Source organism: Homalodisca vitripennis, chromosome 4 (assembly GCF_021130785.1).
Source record: "Homalodisca vitripennis isolate AUS2020 chromosome 4, UT_GWSS_2.1, whole genome shotgun sequence".
In the NCBI taxonomy this organism is placed as follows: domain Eukaryota; kingdom Metazoa; phylum Arthropoda; class Insecta; order Hemiptera; family Cicadellidae; genus Homalodisca; species Homalodisca vitripennis.
Window position 1 is genome coordinate 47,451,523 of NC_060210.1, and position 17,060 is coordinate 47,468,582.

General features: G+C 34.2%; 1 protein-coding gene across 1 annotated transcript in view; it reads right to left on the reverse strand.

The window, feature by feature from the left end:
* LOC124359286 (dolichyl-diphosphooligosaccharide--protein glycosyltransferase subunit STT3A) overlaps positions 1-17,060 on the reverse strand; it is a 51,264-nt gene that overhangs the window by 8,059 nt on the left and 26,145 nt on the right. Inside the window, exons 5-13 of the mRNA XM_046811904.1 lie at positions 14,713-14,803; positions 14,110-14,216; positions 9,711-9,902; positions 7,268-7,421; positions 6,896-7,134; positions 6,016-6,180; positions 5,707-5,895; positions 5,307-5,526; positions 612-800 (exon numbers count right to left, since the gene is read on the reverse strand). Coding sequence (XP_046667860.1) covers positions 612-800; positions 5,307-5,526; positions 5,707-5,895; positions 6,016-6,180; positions 6,896-7,134; positions 7,268-7,421; positions 9,711-9,902; positions 14,110-14,216; positions 14,713-14,803 — 1,546 coding nt within the window. The remainder of the gene's footprint in view (positions 1-611; positions 801-5,306; positions 5,527-5,706; positions 5,896-6,015; positions 6,181-6,895; positions 7,135-7,267; positions 7,422-9,710; positions 9,903-14,109; positions 14,217-14,712; positions 14,804-17,060) is intronic.

The window sequence follows — 17,060 nt, forward strand, 5'->3', positions numbered from 1 at the left end:
TGATAGAAACAAAAGAAAAGTGCCAGTTCTTGTGCTATTCAACCAAAATACAACTTTGAAAATTTATAACTCGGAAACGTGTGTCCTGATAAAACCAAATTTTTATACAAAATAGATACAAATTTGTTTTAGAGTATGAAATTTTGGAATTATATTGAAAAAAAATTGTTATTAAATTACCACCTTAACATTTATTCTTTACCAGGCAGTTAAGAAGTTGGCATTAGTCTCATTAAAGAGCTCTTAAAATGTTTTAATTTTTAACACACATTTAACTGGACAGGTTTGATAATTTGTAACTGGTGCATGCTCAATTGAATACACAAGCCGCTCGCAGACTACCAGGCAACATTGCCCTATGCAGTTTGAAAAAATTGTATAGTACCCTAACCATGTTAAAAAAGGATTAATAAGTACAAATATTTATATTGTTATAGAAGGGATATTTGTACAACTACAAAATATAAGAGATAGATCAAAATTACCTATCGTCCGATCAGCTGATGTAATTATATACAGATACAGTCTTAGGAAATACATATGATATTTAAATATTCGTAATAATAACTTAACAATATATATATATATACATACATATAAAAATAGCTTACCAGCCTCGGAGTAGACCAAACCGAAACGGTAGTAACACATCTTGTACATGAGGCAGTTGAGCAGAGTGGGGGATCCTTCCTTGTCCACCCGGAACTCTCCACTAGGAGAGTAGTAGTCACTCTCCTTGATGTGTGCTCCTCGCGGGGTCGACCCTCCAATACGTACCATCCACAGGAATTTATTGATATCTGCAAAACCGTCCTCATGAGTTATGAATGCATTGATTTAAAACCAAAATGTGGTTTAATTTACGGGGAATAACAGTTTTCGCATTACTACACTGGCTGTCTTGTAGATGCATGGATTTGGACTGAGATTGGCATGGATAATTGTATGTGATAGATTTTAACAAATGGTAGTTCCAGATTGATTTTGGAGCCAGAGATACAGTGTTAGGACCAAAATATTCCACACAGCACAATGGACAACAAATTTGGCATAAACTGATTTAACCAATCATATTTATTATCTTATTTAAAAAAAATAAAGGCAAAGTTCCAGAATCAGACATTTTTTTCAATGCAAAATTCCTCTGCACATACTATGCACTTATTGATTTTAATACAGTTGGCATAAATATTCTACAAAATAAATGTTAACAAAAAAAACGTTATTTAGTGTATTAAAAGTTCAGTTGGTGGACTTCCAGAGTAAAAAAAATATTTTAAGCAGGAATAAAATTAAAGTTACATATTTTACATTGGTCTTATGAGTACTTTTGTTGTTGTATTTTTTCTCATTAAATGCAGAATATGATACATATCGTTACATACAAAATTTGATTTATAAAAGAATAAAAATTCCAGTACAGTAGAGTCCCGATAGTTCGGGTCTCGATAGTCCGAGGTTCCGTTAAATCCGAGCCAACACATGTAAAAAAATAAAATGTGATATTGACATATTTGTACAACACACTCGAGCGCATGTCTGTAAACCGAGTGCTAGGCTACTTGGAGAAGCCGGCAGCCTGACTCATCAGTGCCACTTCATTTGCACCGCCCCACCCCGACCCTATTGTCAAGGCCACGGAACATCGTGCCCCGTATTGTCTAAAAATAAAACAGTCCGTTGCTCATCACGTTCGACTGCGGTACGGTTGTTCTAGATTACGATCGCAGTGCGCTTACCCGTCTGTTATTTACAACGTACAGTACTTGTTGTCTAAATATTAAGTTTTAGTAAACAAGTATTTTCTGAAGTGTTTATGTGTTCATTGTACAGTGAACTATGAGTTCAAAAAGTAAAAGAAGGTTTGTACCGATAAAAACAAAACTAGAAGTTCTTAAAAGACTTGATAAAGGTGAAACGTTAAAAAAATTAGCTGCCGAGTACGGAGTTGGTGAAGTGACAGTTGGTGACTAGCGAAGGAATCGCGATAAAATTGAAAAGTTTGCATCAGAAAAGTGCTCGGAAAAGTGTACTAATGAGCGGAAGTCTATGAAGAAAGCATAGTATGAAAAAACTAGCGAGGCCCTATTTTTATGGTTTTGTCAACAAAGAAACAAAGGTTGTCCTATTTCCGGACCTATTTTACAGGAATAGGCATTGTACTTTCGCAATAAAATCAATGAATGTGAGGAAGATTTTACGGCAAGTGTAGGATGGCTTGACCGTTGGAAAAAACGTTATGGCGTGAGGCAGTTAGAAATTTGTGGGGAGAAACTTTCGGCGGATTCCGAGGCAGTTGTTCAGTTCTGTGAAAAGTTAAAAAATCTTATTAAAAGTGAAAATTTAACACCTGATCAGATTTATAACTGTCATGAAACTGGTTTGAATTTTAAAACTTTGCCATCAAAAGCTTCACGGGAGGAAAAAGCTGCTCCGGGTCACAAAAAAAGCAAAAAGAGACTGACTGTGCTAGCCTCTTCAAACGCGTCAGGAAGCCATAAATTAAAACCTGTCATTGACAAGTCTGCTAAGCCTCGTGCATTTAAAAACATGTCTATTTCAACGCTTCCAGCAACTTATACAAACCAAAAAAACGCATGGATGGACAAACAAATTTTTAAAAACTGGTTTTTTAGTGAATTTATTCCTGAAACCAAAAAGTTTTTGAAGAAAAGCAACCTACCCTCTAAAGCCATCTTAACACTTGATAACGCAGGATCACACCCAGATGAAGGGGAACTGCAATGCGATGGCATACGCACAATGTTTTTGCCACCGAACGTGACCAGCCTCATTCAGCCTATCAAACAAATGAAGGGAGGCAACCATAAAAGATTTCCTGAAAAAAGTCACAAGGATGTGATTTACTGGATCGCTGAAGCTTGGAGCGAAATTAAACCAGAAACAATCCAGAAATCATGGAAGAAAATCGGAGTGTGTAAAATTGAAAATGATGATGAAGATGATGATCTACTGTTAATAAATTTAATAAACAGACCTCCTGGTTGCAATGGGACCAATCAAACTGATATTGGAGAGTGGATGAGTAGGGACGAACAGTTAGAGACAACAGACGACACCATAGTTGAGATGGTCACAGACATGACAGCTGACAAGTGGAAGAAGAAAGTGTGCAGGCAATGACTCACAGCGACGGCTACGCGGCACTGGATGCAGCCCTGCGCTACGTAGAGCAGCAAGTAGAGGCGACAGCGGCAGACACGTGATTGCTTCGGCGGTGGAGAGACATGGCTGCCCGCAAACGCTGCAGTGTGGTGAAACAAAAAACTCTAGAAAGTTTTTTTAAGTAAACATTGCATCTTTGGACCTCTGTAAGTAATTGCTTAATGCTGGTATTTGTAATAAAAGCATATTTCTTTTGTTTGCCTTCAGTTCTAATTATAGCCCAATTTTTCTCAAAGTGTTCCGTATAATTCGAGTTCTTCACAATTCGAGGTACATTCTGGTCCCATTCACCTCGGATTACCGGGACTCTACTGTATTTATAAAAAAGTGTTTTACTTTTTTATAAAAAGTTAAGTTTCAACTTAATTTGAGTGAGTGTAAACGGTATTTTTTAATATATTTTTTTCATTATACTATGATAAAGGCCATATAATTATAAATAAAACCCATACGTATATTATATTATTCTAGAATTAAAAAAACATGGCATTATATGTATAAACAAAATGCTGCCTGGTACCTACATTTTATAAATTGAACTTCATTTGTCATTTGAGTTTAGAAAATACTTAGTAATAGTGTAGTTTTCACATCAATATAACACAAATAAATATGACTAGTAAATGTTAAGACAAATATTTGCTAACATATTTACATAAAAGTTTACATTTACTAAATAATAACCCTAATATATTTACACTGAAAATTCACGTTTTTTGCTTGGACAAAACTCAAATCACAACGTTACTTTTGTAAAGAAATACAGTAAAATACTGTATAAGTTACTATTTTAATTTGTAGTTACTCAAATGCTTGGTTATCGGCACATATACAACAAGAAAGGCAGTTACACAACACGGTACTCGTCCGCTACGTCGCATGACTGGAAGACAAAATCATCGCATAGGTACTTCGGTATCATCGCAGCCCATTATTTTTGGACAAGTTTTCCTTATCAGGGACCAAAATAAACTTCAGTATATGTTCCTTCTTCCATAATTAATCGAAAAATACTCGATGAGTCATACTTCCTATTGCCAAATCGTCTCCAAACAGACACACGAATGACCTGAGATTTTCAAATAATAAAACGTTCTTTTAGTTTTAGTTTTCATTGACTGTTGTAATAACTTGTAAATTCCAAAATAGGTTAAAGAAAGTCTGTCCTTCTTAATACTGTAATTTATATTGTCCCTGATAAAGAAAACTCATCCAAAAATAGTGGTCTCTTGATAAGTACCCAAACAACATAAGTTTCACAGATAAAATGTTAGAGAAACAACATAAAACTCGTATTTATCGATAGTTTGGAACCTATTCAATACAGCTGTCTTGTTATTTGGCCGAAATAATCTTGTATTATACTAAATATTATCGAAATACGAAACGTCAAAATTAGCGAAGCTGGCACTTTATGCACTTTTTGTACCGTCAAAATTAGTGATGCTGTGGCACTCAAAGGGTTAAACATGATTGCAATTAAGGGTCAAAAATTCTGTGAAATACATTTGTATAGTATAGTATTCTGTGATCGTAAATCATATGGCATTATTCTTAAACTATCTACACATATGACTTCAGTTTTGTTAACCTTTTTAAGTTTTTTACATTAATAGTCCAGGAGCAGAAAGTCAATTTGTATTGTGTAAGCACACAAGCTAGCTTTTCTTGAAATCAATAGATGAATTTCAGTAAGAAACAAATCATAGTCAATGGCACTAGTTTTGGTAGAGGTCAAAATGGAAAGGTATCAAAAGTGTTACGAATATGTAACAAGACATTTTATCTCAGATCATACTTTTCACACACATTATCTTGACCACACTTGAAACCAACTTCCAAACACACAAATGAATGTTAAATCAGTGTCAGATAACCATATACAGACTGAATTTTTGGCTGAAAGTGGGGACTTTCAGTCTATATATCTACTTTGACGAAACATTATTATGGTGTCACATTACATCGTTAACTCAAAACAAAATTAGATTACTAGTTCAAATATATAATGGCGTGGTGAAAACCTAACCAAAATGACAATGATTAATTTTGACTTCAAACCGAGTCCAGATACGTAGATAAGTGATGAATATAGATTTATTTATAAGGCTAGTACTTACCATCTGAAGAGTAACCGACAACTCCACCAAAAATGACTAGAACATAATCTACATCTAGCTCTCGCATTATTTCATAGGCTTTATCCTCCGGTGACGCCATGGCCTGCCCAACTCTTGATATATGGGTGTTGTTCCAAGTATTGTTGTCCACAAGTATTGTCCGATTAGCCATAGCCGTTATTTGGTATCCATAATCCCACCAAGACATGACCCGAGCATCCTAAACACAAGTTCAATAGTAAACTTCTTCATACAGTTGACAAATTACTTAAAATACAAGTACACACTACATTAACTGCATCACATTGATTTATTCCTTTAAATGTACAATACATTTTTAACATTAGTAAATTTGGCTTGCCACACGGTAAAATACACATTATTTTATGTTACAGTATACCTCAGGAGTGTTCATTCTAAGCCAATAATAGGCCTCTCGGAAATCGTCAAAGATGATCTGAGAGCCATCGTGAGTGCGAGCTGACAGTACGATACTTGGAGAGCTGTACGCTTCAGACGTCACCCAAGTACAGTGGAATGTGTATGATATAAGCAGAAATGTCATCAGACCCACAAACACAGTAGCTATCTAAAACAGGTTAGCAAAATAAAGTATTTTATAATATTATTTCTTACAATATTTTCTGCAATAAGAATATACAACCATATATATACTGAAATATAATTAAGATAATTTTTTTTGTCTGACCTCACTCTTCATGACAAAGTTGGACTCCATTTTCTTGGCCTTTTTGTCAACACTCTTGGATGGATCGACCTGCTTCATGTATGTAGTGAGCATAGAGCTGACAGCAACCCCTGACAGGATACACATGACTGGAGCCAGCACAAGCATCAGACGTACCATCACTCCCTGTACCATACAAAACATGTACAAACATACCTTTTTATACCAAAGCTACCTTCTATATCTCAAATTCAAAGGGATTTATAACTACACCTAACCACTATCAATCATGACTGTATAGTCTGGGCCATCAGAGCTGTCTGTAGCTTATATTTCACATTGCATAAGAACAAAAATTAGTGATTCCTAAGCTGCAACCACCTTATAAATTATCATTTGATATAACAACTAGCATCAGGTACACGGTTGTGTGATACACCAGTTTGCGAGCCAGTTGACAGTGGTCTACAACATATAACCATCAACCGGCTCAGTACTGGACAATTAAATGTTTCTTTTCATCTTGTTGTACATGTCACACAGAAGTTTTTGAATATAAACCCAACCTAAAACTTTAAGAGAAGCTGAACACATCCATATTGTTTAAACTCTGACATTAGGACTTTCCTTAAGTTCAAAACTGTCAGTCTAATTACAAAGTGCTTGAGTCTATTATTTCTTCTATAGGTACCAAATAGCTGTTCTCTACAGCCATCAATAGGGGCATGCCAAACCCAAACAATTCATTCCTCAACTCACTCGGAATTGGATACTGATGTAATGACCATGCAGTCTGCAAAGTCCTCGAGTACCCACTTCTTTTTATGATGAATAAAAATACATATTTACATTTAGAAATTGTGACTTGTATTATATTTTATAAATCAAGAAAACTACTTACAGCAAAATAAATACTAGTGACACCATACAGGATGAGAAAGATGTTGGCATCCGTCAACTTTGAGAAACAAAAGTATAGGCCAGCAGGGAACAAGAAGACTAGAATCTGAAGATCAAAGTAGAAGCTGGACCAAGAGGTGGGCTGATGCTCTGACACCGAAGCGATGATAGGGATGTGGTTCTTGGCGTAGGAGGGGTCCAACAGTGTGTAGAATCTTCCTGTCCATGGAGCGATCTTACCTAGACAAATTATTGGTTATTAGTCATTCTCATTTAAAGTAAAACATTCTAGACATGATTAAATTAAAACAATTATTAAATAATGCAAGTACGCATCTTGTTCTTAATTCCACAACAAATCAAGTATACGAACCTGTAACAGTGAGAATACCCCCAACAATAGAGGTGAGTACTACAGTTGCCATAACAACAGCCCTGAACAGCACTTGAAAGTCTTCTGGGCTCATTTTGCTGCGGATATAATCCACAAAACAGTGTAGCTGACATAGACCAAAAACGCCTAGTGCCTGAAAGAACATTTTAAATCATTAGAAACAGATGTTATTTAAGTCAACATAAATAATATGCCTAGTATAATCAATTAAGGCTTGAATTTTCTTGACGAGAAACAGTATTTTATTATTTTACGTGAACCTGTGGGTAATCAGTAATACACAATTATTAAACGTTTATTCAGTTATTCAATTATTTTTAAACGTAAGTAAGCATACATCAAGTATATATCATTTCAGTGTTATGATTAAGAGTATCAGAGTTTAACCTGACACTTCTATCATGTTTTGTACATGTAGGAGCATTTCTGGTTCAAATTAATTATATTTCCAGTGCTACAGCTGAGTCTGCCTTGTTGCCCCAATCAAAAATACAAATACATAGGTGTTAGAAAATCTACTTTGGTCAAAAAGTGTTAATTCAAGCCATTGTTAGAACCACTTTATAATAAAGTACATGTAGGTGTACAATGGCTATAAACATACACTTTTGACACATTTTCTTGATCGTAACAACAAAGTAAACTCTACATCAGCGTTGCAAATGTAATTCACTTTAACCAGAAATGTTCATACACGGGCAAAGCTTAGGAAAAGCATGTGAAGCTGTGGAAAACAACTAGTAATATAATGGTGAAAGTGCCTTTGTTTGTTTGTTTTGTTTTCTTGTGTAAACTCCTCAAACAATTGTACTGAAATTTTGTATGGACATTCTTAGGGTCTATGGGATGAAAATTTAAGTACTCATGTACCTTAGAAAATGTCCTAAAACAAGCGTCAGAATCTGCACTAACAAAAAACTGTGGCCACTTCAACACTTCTTACTCAAACTTTCTTATTTTGTCAGAGAGTTTCAATGATGCTACTCACTTGGTTAAGTCTAGTTTACTGAGTTGGAGAGTAGTATACAATCCATAGCACTCCATGTCAAAGAATGTGCCCACTCTGTGTTCTTATGCCCGAATTGTTGTTTACCATTAACATTTTCCTGTCCATTCTTTATCAAAAACCTCTACCACTTACAAATTTCCAGTCATATATTACACCTTCACCACAAACTAACGTAACAAGCTACCATTAAACTTCAGCAGTACAAATTCTTTGTATGATTAAAAACTAAATAACAGACAGCACTTCACAATCAGCGGTACTACTGATCAATATGATGACAAACAAAACAGTATAGCCACACAATCTAAACTGGCAGAGATGTGAAATGTAATGATGGGGATCCAGCCTTTAATATAAGTTAAATCACAGCCTGTGTGGACTCACTGCACTATCACTTCTTATCTTAAAACATGCCTTCATATTTTATTAAGATTTAAAACTAAAATCTTTACTTGAAAGAGCTTGAACACTGATTAGACAGATTTAACAAATTTTATTTGATATCTGTCTCTATATCTAAATGTAAAATTTCAATACATTTCATATTAAAAATATTAAGAAAATTTAAAATAGAAACTCATAACAATTAAATAACAGTCAATTTTAAGGTAGGTTTTATTATTTGGTTAAAATTAACATTTTTTAAATTATTAATTTTGTATTAGCCCATTGCGGATCGTATTGTTTTGGCGCGCGGGCACCAGCGGGCGCGAATTAATTCACGGTCAGCGGCCGCACGAACAGCAATGGTCCGCCACATCGTATCGCTCGCTATTGTATACTAGAAAATTTAGCTGCGAAGGTATTCGTTCAGATGGAACATGGACCTGCTGGGGTATCCGTGATGTAGGAACGATAACACGCGAGCAAGGTTACGGCGTGGCAGGGATGATGTCTGAATCATAGTCTAAATAAAGCGGCTCGGGCGAATCGATTGCAACATCCGGGCCATTGTCTAGACTAAACCCACCAACATGTACGTCTGCGTCGTTTAGTTGTGTCACTAACCTCAAAAGTATTATAATAACAACTGAGGAAAACACCCAATCAGAAGCGCTAAAAAGCAGAGAGTAAACTCATATGATTGATTTTTCAACTTCGACATACAACTGCGATCTGTAGGATATTTATAAAACTTTTGAAAACTCTAAACGTTAAACACTCTTAGTAGACAAGTGAAGACGATCGCCCGATCTATCAGACATTAACAGAACTATTGGGAGGGAAATTTAAAAGCAGACCGCTTTTGCAACCTGAGCTCGTCACCGTGCCGTTAGGCCCGGCCGCTGCGTGACGAGCCCAGCTCGTCAGTGATCCGCAATGGGTTAAACTAAAAAAATGAGAATACAAAAATATAGTTCTTTTTTTAAAGATCCAAAATAAATCTAAAAAATTTATGATAATATGACTCACCATCATATGCTCTGAGCTCTGAACAGGTTGGAATCCAACGAAAGATATCTGCATTGAGAGTACAGTGCCCACACAATAGAGGGTGCTGTAGGCGACATAGATTCTGTGGGAAAACCTGCCTGTAGCCATCAACACCAGCACATGGATGGGGATCAGATTGATCAGGAACACATAGCCTCCCCATGATGACACCTGTTATTTAAAAATACAACACTGTATATATATTTATGTGATTCAATATTTATTTAAATTAAATCAGACTATCACCTTTTATACACATTTAATGAATTTAAATAAAAGTATTTGGAGTTCTGATCATATGTTAGTTAGTTTATTTAATATGCATATGTGACAGAAACGGCCAAGTACGAAATAATTGAATAGTAAAAAGTAAGGGCCCTATGCTTTAGTGGTGGCGCACTCATCCGGTACGTGAGAAATCCGAATTCAAGTCCCAGCGGAGTAAGTACTTTTTGTGGTTCTATGTTTATTGAAATTGTATATATATTATTAAGCACTTTCAATCTAGGTCAAAGTAAACAAACATTCCAAAGCGTTGTAACACACATTATTCAGGAACCACAACTGCTATGTTTTATGTCTATTCCATGCACACTAACTGTATACATATTATACAGTAATGCAAATATATGTATTAATATATATATATATATATATATATATATATATATATATATATATATATACAGGTTGTCACAACCTTCTGTGGGTGATAGTACTCATCATTTCAAACAAAAAATGTCATATAAAAATACGTTGAGAAATGTCTTATTTAGCCAAAAGCTGCTATTTTGTATTTTTTAGAAAAAAATCTCTCAAACTAGTTAAGTTAAAGAAACCAAATTTGACACATCGATTTTAATAGATAAGAGGAAAATTTTAAAAATAATTGTGTTATTTTCAATAATATTAACAAAATGGTGTCTGTTGAAAATTTTCAAAGTCAAATAACAAAAGAACTAGTATAGTTATACAAAATTAACTAGACAGCAACTATTTGAAGAATTTCATTACAATTCCAATGGTACTTGTTCCTAGAATCCGTCAATGCGTAAGTGAGCACAACCACTTTAAAGATAAGCTTGCACTAGACCGGAGCAATAAACAACTGATACCTCTCAATTTTTTATATATATATATATATATAAAATTTAGAGTTTATTAATATATATATATATATATATATATATATATATATATCAATAAACAACGGATACCTCTCAATTTTATAATATTTATATATATATATATATATATATATATATATATATATATATATATATTTATATTTATATTTATATATATAAAGTTTCTCATAAGAGAGTTTAACATTGATTATTTCTATGTATTTATTATGAGAAATACAATGCAAATGTTGGTTTTATTAAACTTAATTCTGAAAGGTAAAGAAAAAACCTTACCAAACTGTGCAGGCATGTAGACTTTATAAAAGGGGATGTTAATGATTTTGGTATTCTTAACTAAAAGATTAAATGTAAGATTAAAGTTAAACTGAACATTTTGATAAATAGCATAAGAAAACGTTCTATATTTTACCACACCTACAACCCTTGCCCTCTAAATTAAATTTTTTTTTTAATTCATCATTTGGAAACTCATCTTACCAATATCAGAACAAAAAAATAAAAGAATCTTACTTTAAATCTTTCAGATACATAAAAATAGATATCTTGGTTAGTTATGTTTGTATTTTATGATCTCAGAATAAATGGATGGAGGAGTAATGATATTAACAAATAAAAGTGTTAAAAGTAAGCTTTCTTACTGCTCTTTAACACACTCACTGTGGATGACAACAACTGTTGTCATGCAATACTGGCGCACCATGCAGATGACAATAGCAGACATCTGCTCGCTTGGCCACCATTGCCTCAGTGTGAGCCTAGCAGTTGCTGTGGAACGTTGTGCCGTTTGCCGCGTATTGTGCCCGTTTCCTACGTTGTTTATTCGCAATCCGTTCATGGTTCGCAATTTTCATTTGCTGGCTGAGCTGTATTGTTTATTGTGTGTAATGTATGGTGTAAGGTGACTGTGTATGTGTGTTTATTATTGTATTGAGGCAATATGGAGGATGACAATGAACTAGTGGAAGACTTTAAGAGTGAACAGACGATTCCTATTCAAGTTTTATTTTTACTTTTTTTTATGGCCTGTTTTCAATTTTTTCACTATTTGTGCAATTGACAATGTCTTCCACGAGTGACAGGGCCATTCGGGAGTAATAGACCCAGTGTCTTGCAGTACTGACTAAGCGGGGACCGACGCCAGGTGCGGCTGACAACAATTGTTGTCACAGTTATGACGTCACCAAATCTGGCAGTGGGGTTACCTGGACAACCTTGTATAACCTTTTTGGCTGCTCTGACTTCATTTTGGGTAAGTTAAAAAAAGTCCTACATTTACCATGACTGGTAAAAAATTTTGTCAGCAACGAATGTGTTAATTGCTGTTCAGTAAAAGAATTGTTGATGGTAAAAGAATTTGAGTTAATTCCATTTAGACTTTTAAGGTATCTTAGATATTATAGTCATAACAAATATAAAAATATACTAAAAACCATAATAAACAAACAAAACATTTATGGAAAAGGGGATTAACATTTTAATTTAGAAAGTTTAATTGTTTATTTAGTTCAAAACAAAATTAAATACTACTCATGTAATGTACTTTACAAACTACAGTACACTCAATAAAATTACATGAAAAGTATACAAATTAATAGAATACCTACTTTATGATATCATTTCAAAAAGCTTGCATTATAAGGTAAAATTTTAATTTTGGTTGCATTACTATACAGGATATCCATTTCAACAATTCCACCAATGATATCTCAAACGACTAAATATACAGGAAAGTTTAAATGGGGAAATTCACCTACTTTTTAGTGACAGTTAAAAATATATTTATAATTTCAAAATTTGGCTGCCTATTAAACAAATTGCTGTTTAAATGTCAATTTTCCAAATGTCAGATGGGTCGAAAGTTTATCTTTTTTGGCATGTAGTACAGACGTCTGACAGACTACTGCTTGAACTAAATAAAAAATGCACTGTAGGGTTAGGACTAACTCCTAGCAGAGACAGACATCAACTGCAGTATGTTACACCTGAGTCAAAACAAGTATTATTTATTTCACAACTGTTTATTAACACATTGAATACGGAGCCCGAGTATAGGTCGGGCTAGCACGTACGCTGTTGTATACAGAACCTGACCTATACTTGGGCTCCAGTACTTAATTCAATACATTTTGGTTCTCAGTAAAAAATCAGGTTTAGTTGTTTCAGACTATTTCCTATGCTATACTGTTTATATTTTTATACGTCTTTTTATGACAAGTAACAGTTGTGCAGCTGTAAAAATAGTATTTTCACTATTTATTTTCACTGCACAACTGCTTAGTTACGTAACTGACTGACGACGCAGTGATGCGAGCATTGTTATTTATAAACAAAGTTCCACTGTTACTGAATAAAGTGATAAATGTTGGTTTAGTGATGGTTTAGTTTATTTTGATTGGTTTCTTAGTGATACAAGTTTTATTTTTCTTTATCATTGTGTAAAATGAATGATCATTTAGAGAAAATAATGATGCGCATGATACGTGATATGATGTCAGATTGTGAGCATGATTTGGAGGATGATCGTATTTTTAATGAAAATAAAAGATCATCTGTGATTCAGTTTGAAAGGATCTTGGGTCAAATTTATGATTCTTGATAGTAGGGTGAGTTTCTCAATGACAATGATCCTGATCCAGATTTTGAAGTTAGGCCTAATGATCAACACGTGAATTATGCTGATTATGATTATGATATGCCTTCCATTAGTACTAACATGAATACTTTCTTTCTTTTATCTTAATTTTATATCAAAAACACATTTATACAACATTAGGGGGTTGAAAAATAAAACGTTTATACAAAGTTACAATTTTTCAAATTTTATTTTTTTCCATTATTTTGTTTACTTTATAATTATTTTATCATATAAAAGCACATTTTCTAAAACTGTGTGTTCTCCTCTTTAATTTGATATATAATATGTTAGGTTAAAACAATGTCTTCATAATTTAAAAAAATTTTAAAATCACAAAAAACGGCCAATATACTGAGTAAATTTGATGTTATAGGTTTATAGGGTTCAATGTGTTAAGCATATTTCTACAGTAGTTATTGTGTAATGAATGATCTTTTAGTTCTTTGTATTTCAAACTACAATACATCTGTGGTTCTGTGACAGTTAAATCAAATTACTGGATTCCATAGATGTTTGTATATACAACGAACGTAATGCTAGCTTGTATACCTTTGTATAATAGCATATTTTAAATATTGTGAGGAAAAGAACATACCATGTAGAAGTAAGCTACAGCAGTGAGAGTGGCCCACAAAATGCTACCAGTCTTGACTGCTTTGATCCACATGTAGTAAGTGAGGAGCATACAGAATATGGCGATGGCTGGAAACAAAAGTATTACTTTACTACTTGAGAATCTTAACAGCTAACAAATTATTTAGGATTCTCTTTTGCCATATGTGTTTACTGATTTAGCCAAACTTGCTATTATTAAGTAACTATGCAAAAGAAATGATAAGATTAAGGAGTTGCTCCATCTTGCTAAGATTTTGTTGCTCTCCATTACGCAAAGGAGACAAAGGTAAAGACAATATATTGTGTTCGGTAGTCAAATATATTTTTTTATTCTTAACTAAATTAAAGCACATTTTGAAAATATTTGCTTCCTATCTTGAAATGATTAATATTAAATCCATTTTCCTTACATTGAAGTACACCTACTACGTCACTATGAAAAAGAGATTTTTCTTTGAGATTTTTATTTTGGATGGAGTATTTGTAATAAACCCAATTTGAATTTAAAATTAAGGGATTATTATTTCTTGAATAATGGATGGAAATACAATAACTAAGCTATTTGCTGTAAATGATTTCATACCTTCATTATCGTAGGAACCAGCCACTGAACGAGATATATATCCAGGTACAATTGCTATTGTAGCAGCAGCCACCAAACCAGCCCCAGTATCCTATCAACAGTCAGGAAACAATCATAATCTAACATATATACCAAGTTATTATACAGAGTGTCCAAAAAGTCCCGGGTCGGTTAAATATTTTTCCAAATATTTAAAATACAGCTACAAAACCTTACACAAAGTTACTGGACATAAAAATCTACTATATCACATATTCAGTGATCCGCTACTTCCTCAGGGGGGTGGCCCGCTAGGAGTCAGAAGAAAATCGTAAATGTAAGCATAGGTCGATATGCATATCAAATAAAAGGTCTTTATTAGTAGAGTACAGAGCCCCAAACCCGACCACAAACGGATAATCGAGTTAAAAATGACAGCCGTTCAAAGATGGCTAGAGTTTGGGTCCAAAAAGTCTCGGGTCGGTTAAATATTTTTCCAAATATATAAAATAGAGCTACAAAACCTTAAACAAAGTTACTGGACATCAAAATCTATTTTTATCACATATTCAGTGATCCGCTACATCCTCAGGGGGGCGGCCCGCTAGGAGTCAGAAGAAAATCTTAAATGTAAGCATAGGTCGATATGCATATCAAATAAAAGGTCTTTATTAGTAGAGTACAGAGCCGCAAACCCAACCTCAAACGGAAAACCGAGTCAAAAATGACAGCCGTTCAAAGATGGCTAGAGTTTGCAACTTAGTTTAATATAAAAAATACACTGATGAGCTATTTGATTTTAATTTTACTAACCCAAACTGTTTACAATTGAATCAGTCATTTGAGAAACACCTCATGTCCATTTTTTACCAATAATGAGTTAGACTTGAAATTTGTAGCTGGTGGCAGCACTGTTCTTGCTAATATTATTCTAGCCTAGAACAGCTGTTAAATGTTTAATAATTAATTGTTGTTGTAGAATAATAAGCTTCATTATTTCTGAGGGGTATTCCCGCAGGCAGTAACCATTCTTGCTATAGTTAGATGTTATTAGTGGCATTCTATTCGTTAGTAAAGATAGACCATAACAGTTTTTTACTCTTAATTTGTTTCAACTTAGTTTTATCTTGTCTTTGTTATGGCACTTAGTGAACGTGAGAGAGTTACCATATTAATGATGCGTTGTTGGGGGGATTTAACACGGTCTCACAGTGAAGTTTAACACCTATTCAATGACTCATTTCCAAACCGAAACCCAATATCTAAATCAACAGTTACGAGAACAATAGACCGTTTTATAACTCATGGAACTGTCTCTGATCTTCCTAGAAGTGGTCGTCCACCAAGTGCAACCGATCAGGATTCGAGTGTGGAAGTTCTTCAGTCATTCATTGAGAATCCTCATGAAACGCTCAGATCGGCTGCAGGCAATCACGATATGTCCAAAAGCTCTATTCAAAACATTTTGCATAAAAATGGTTTCAAGCCATACAAATTGACATTGCATCAAGAACTAAACGAAGACGATTATGTCAGGCGTCTTGAGTTTTGTGAAATTATGATGACCAAGTTAGATACAAATCAAATCCTTCTAAATGACATTGTATTTTCAGATGAGGCTACATTCATGTTAAATGGCAATGTAAACAAACACAACTGCCGTTACTGGACTGATAGTAATAAGCACTGGATGATAGAAGGTCACACGCAACACCCACAAAAGTTGAATGTCTGGGCCGGCATATTACGTGGAAGAATTGTGGGGCCGTTTTTTATCAACAGAACTTTAGACGGAGTTTCCTACCTTGACATGCTCAGAAACCGTATAATACCAGCTCTTCGAAATATTGTTGGTGAAGACTTGGCTCAAATCTGGTTTCAACAAGACGGAGCACCCACGCACTACAGGAATATTGTAAGGGATTACTTAAATGATATGTTCCCTCAAAGATGGATCGGAAGGAGAGGTGCCATTGAATGGCCCGCTCGTTCCCCCGACTTAACTCCTTTGGATTTCTTTTTCTGGGGTTATCTTAAAGACAGGGTGTATAAAAGAAAACCACAGGATTTAGAAGAATTGAGGAACAGGATCTTAGAAGAAAGTGGTTGTTTGGAACGTGAGGAAACAGGACTACAACACGCTGTGGAGGCCTTTTATCACCGATTAGCTCACTGTCAAACAACAGAAGGCGGCCACTTCGAGCATCTGTTGTGAAAAAGCTCTCTGTAAGTAGTAATCTTCTAATGACTAAATCATTGCAAATAATGAAACTTATTATTCTACAACAACAATTATTAATAATTGTAAACAGGTTTGGGTTAGTAAAGTTAAAATCAAAAAGCTCATCAGTGTATTTTTTACATTAAAC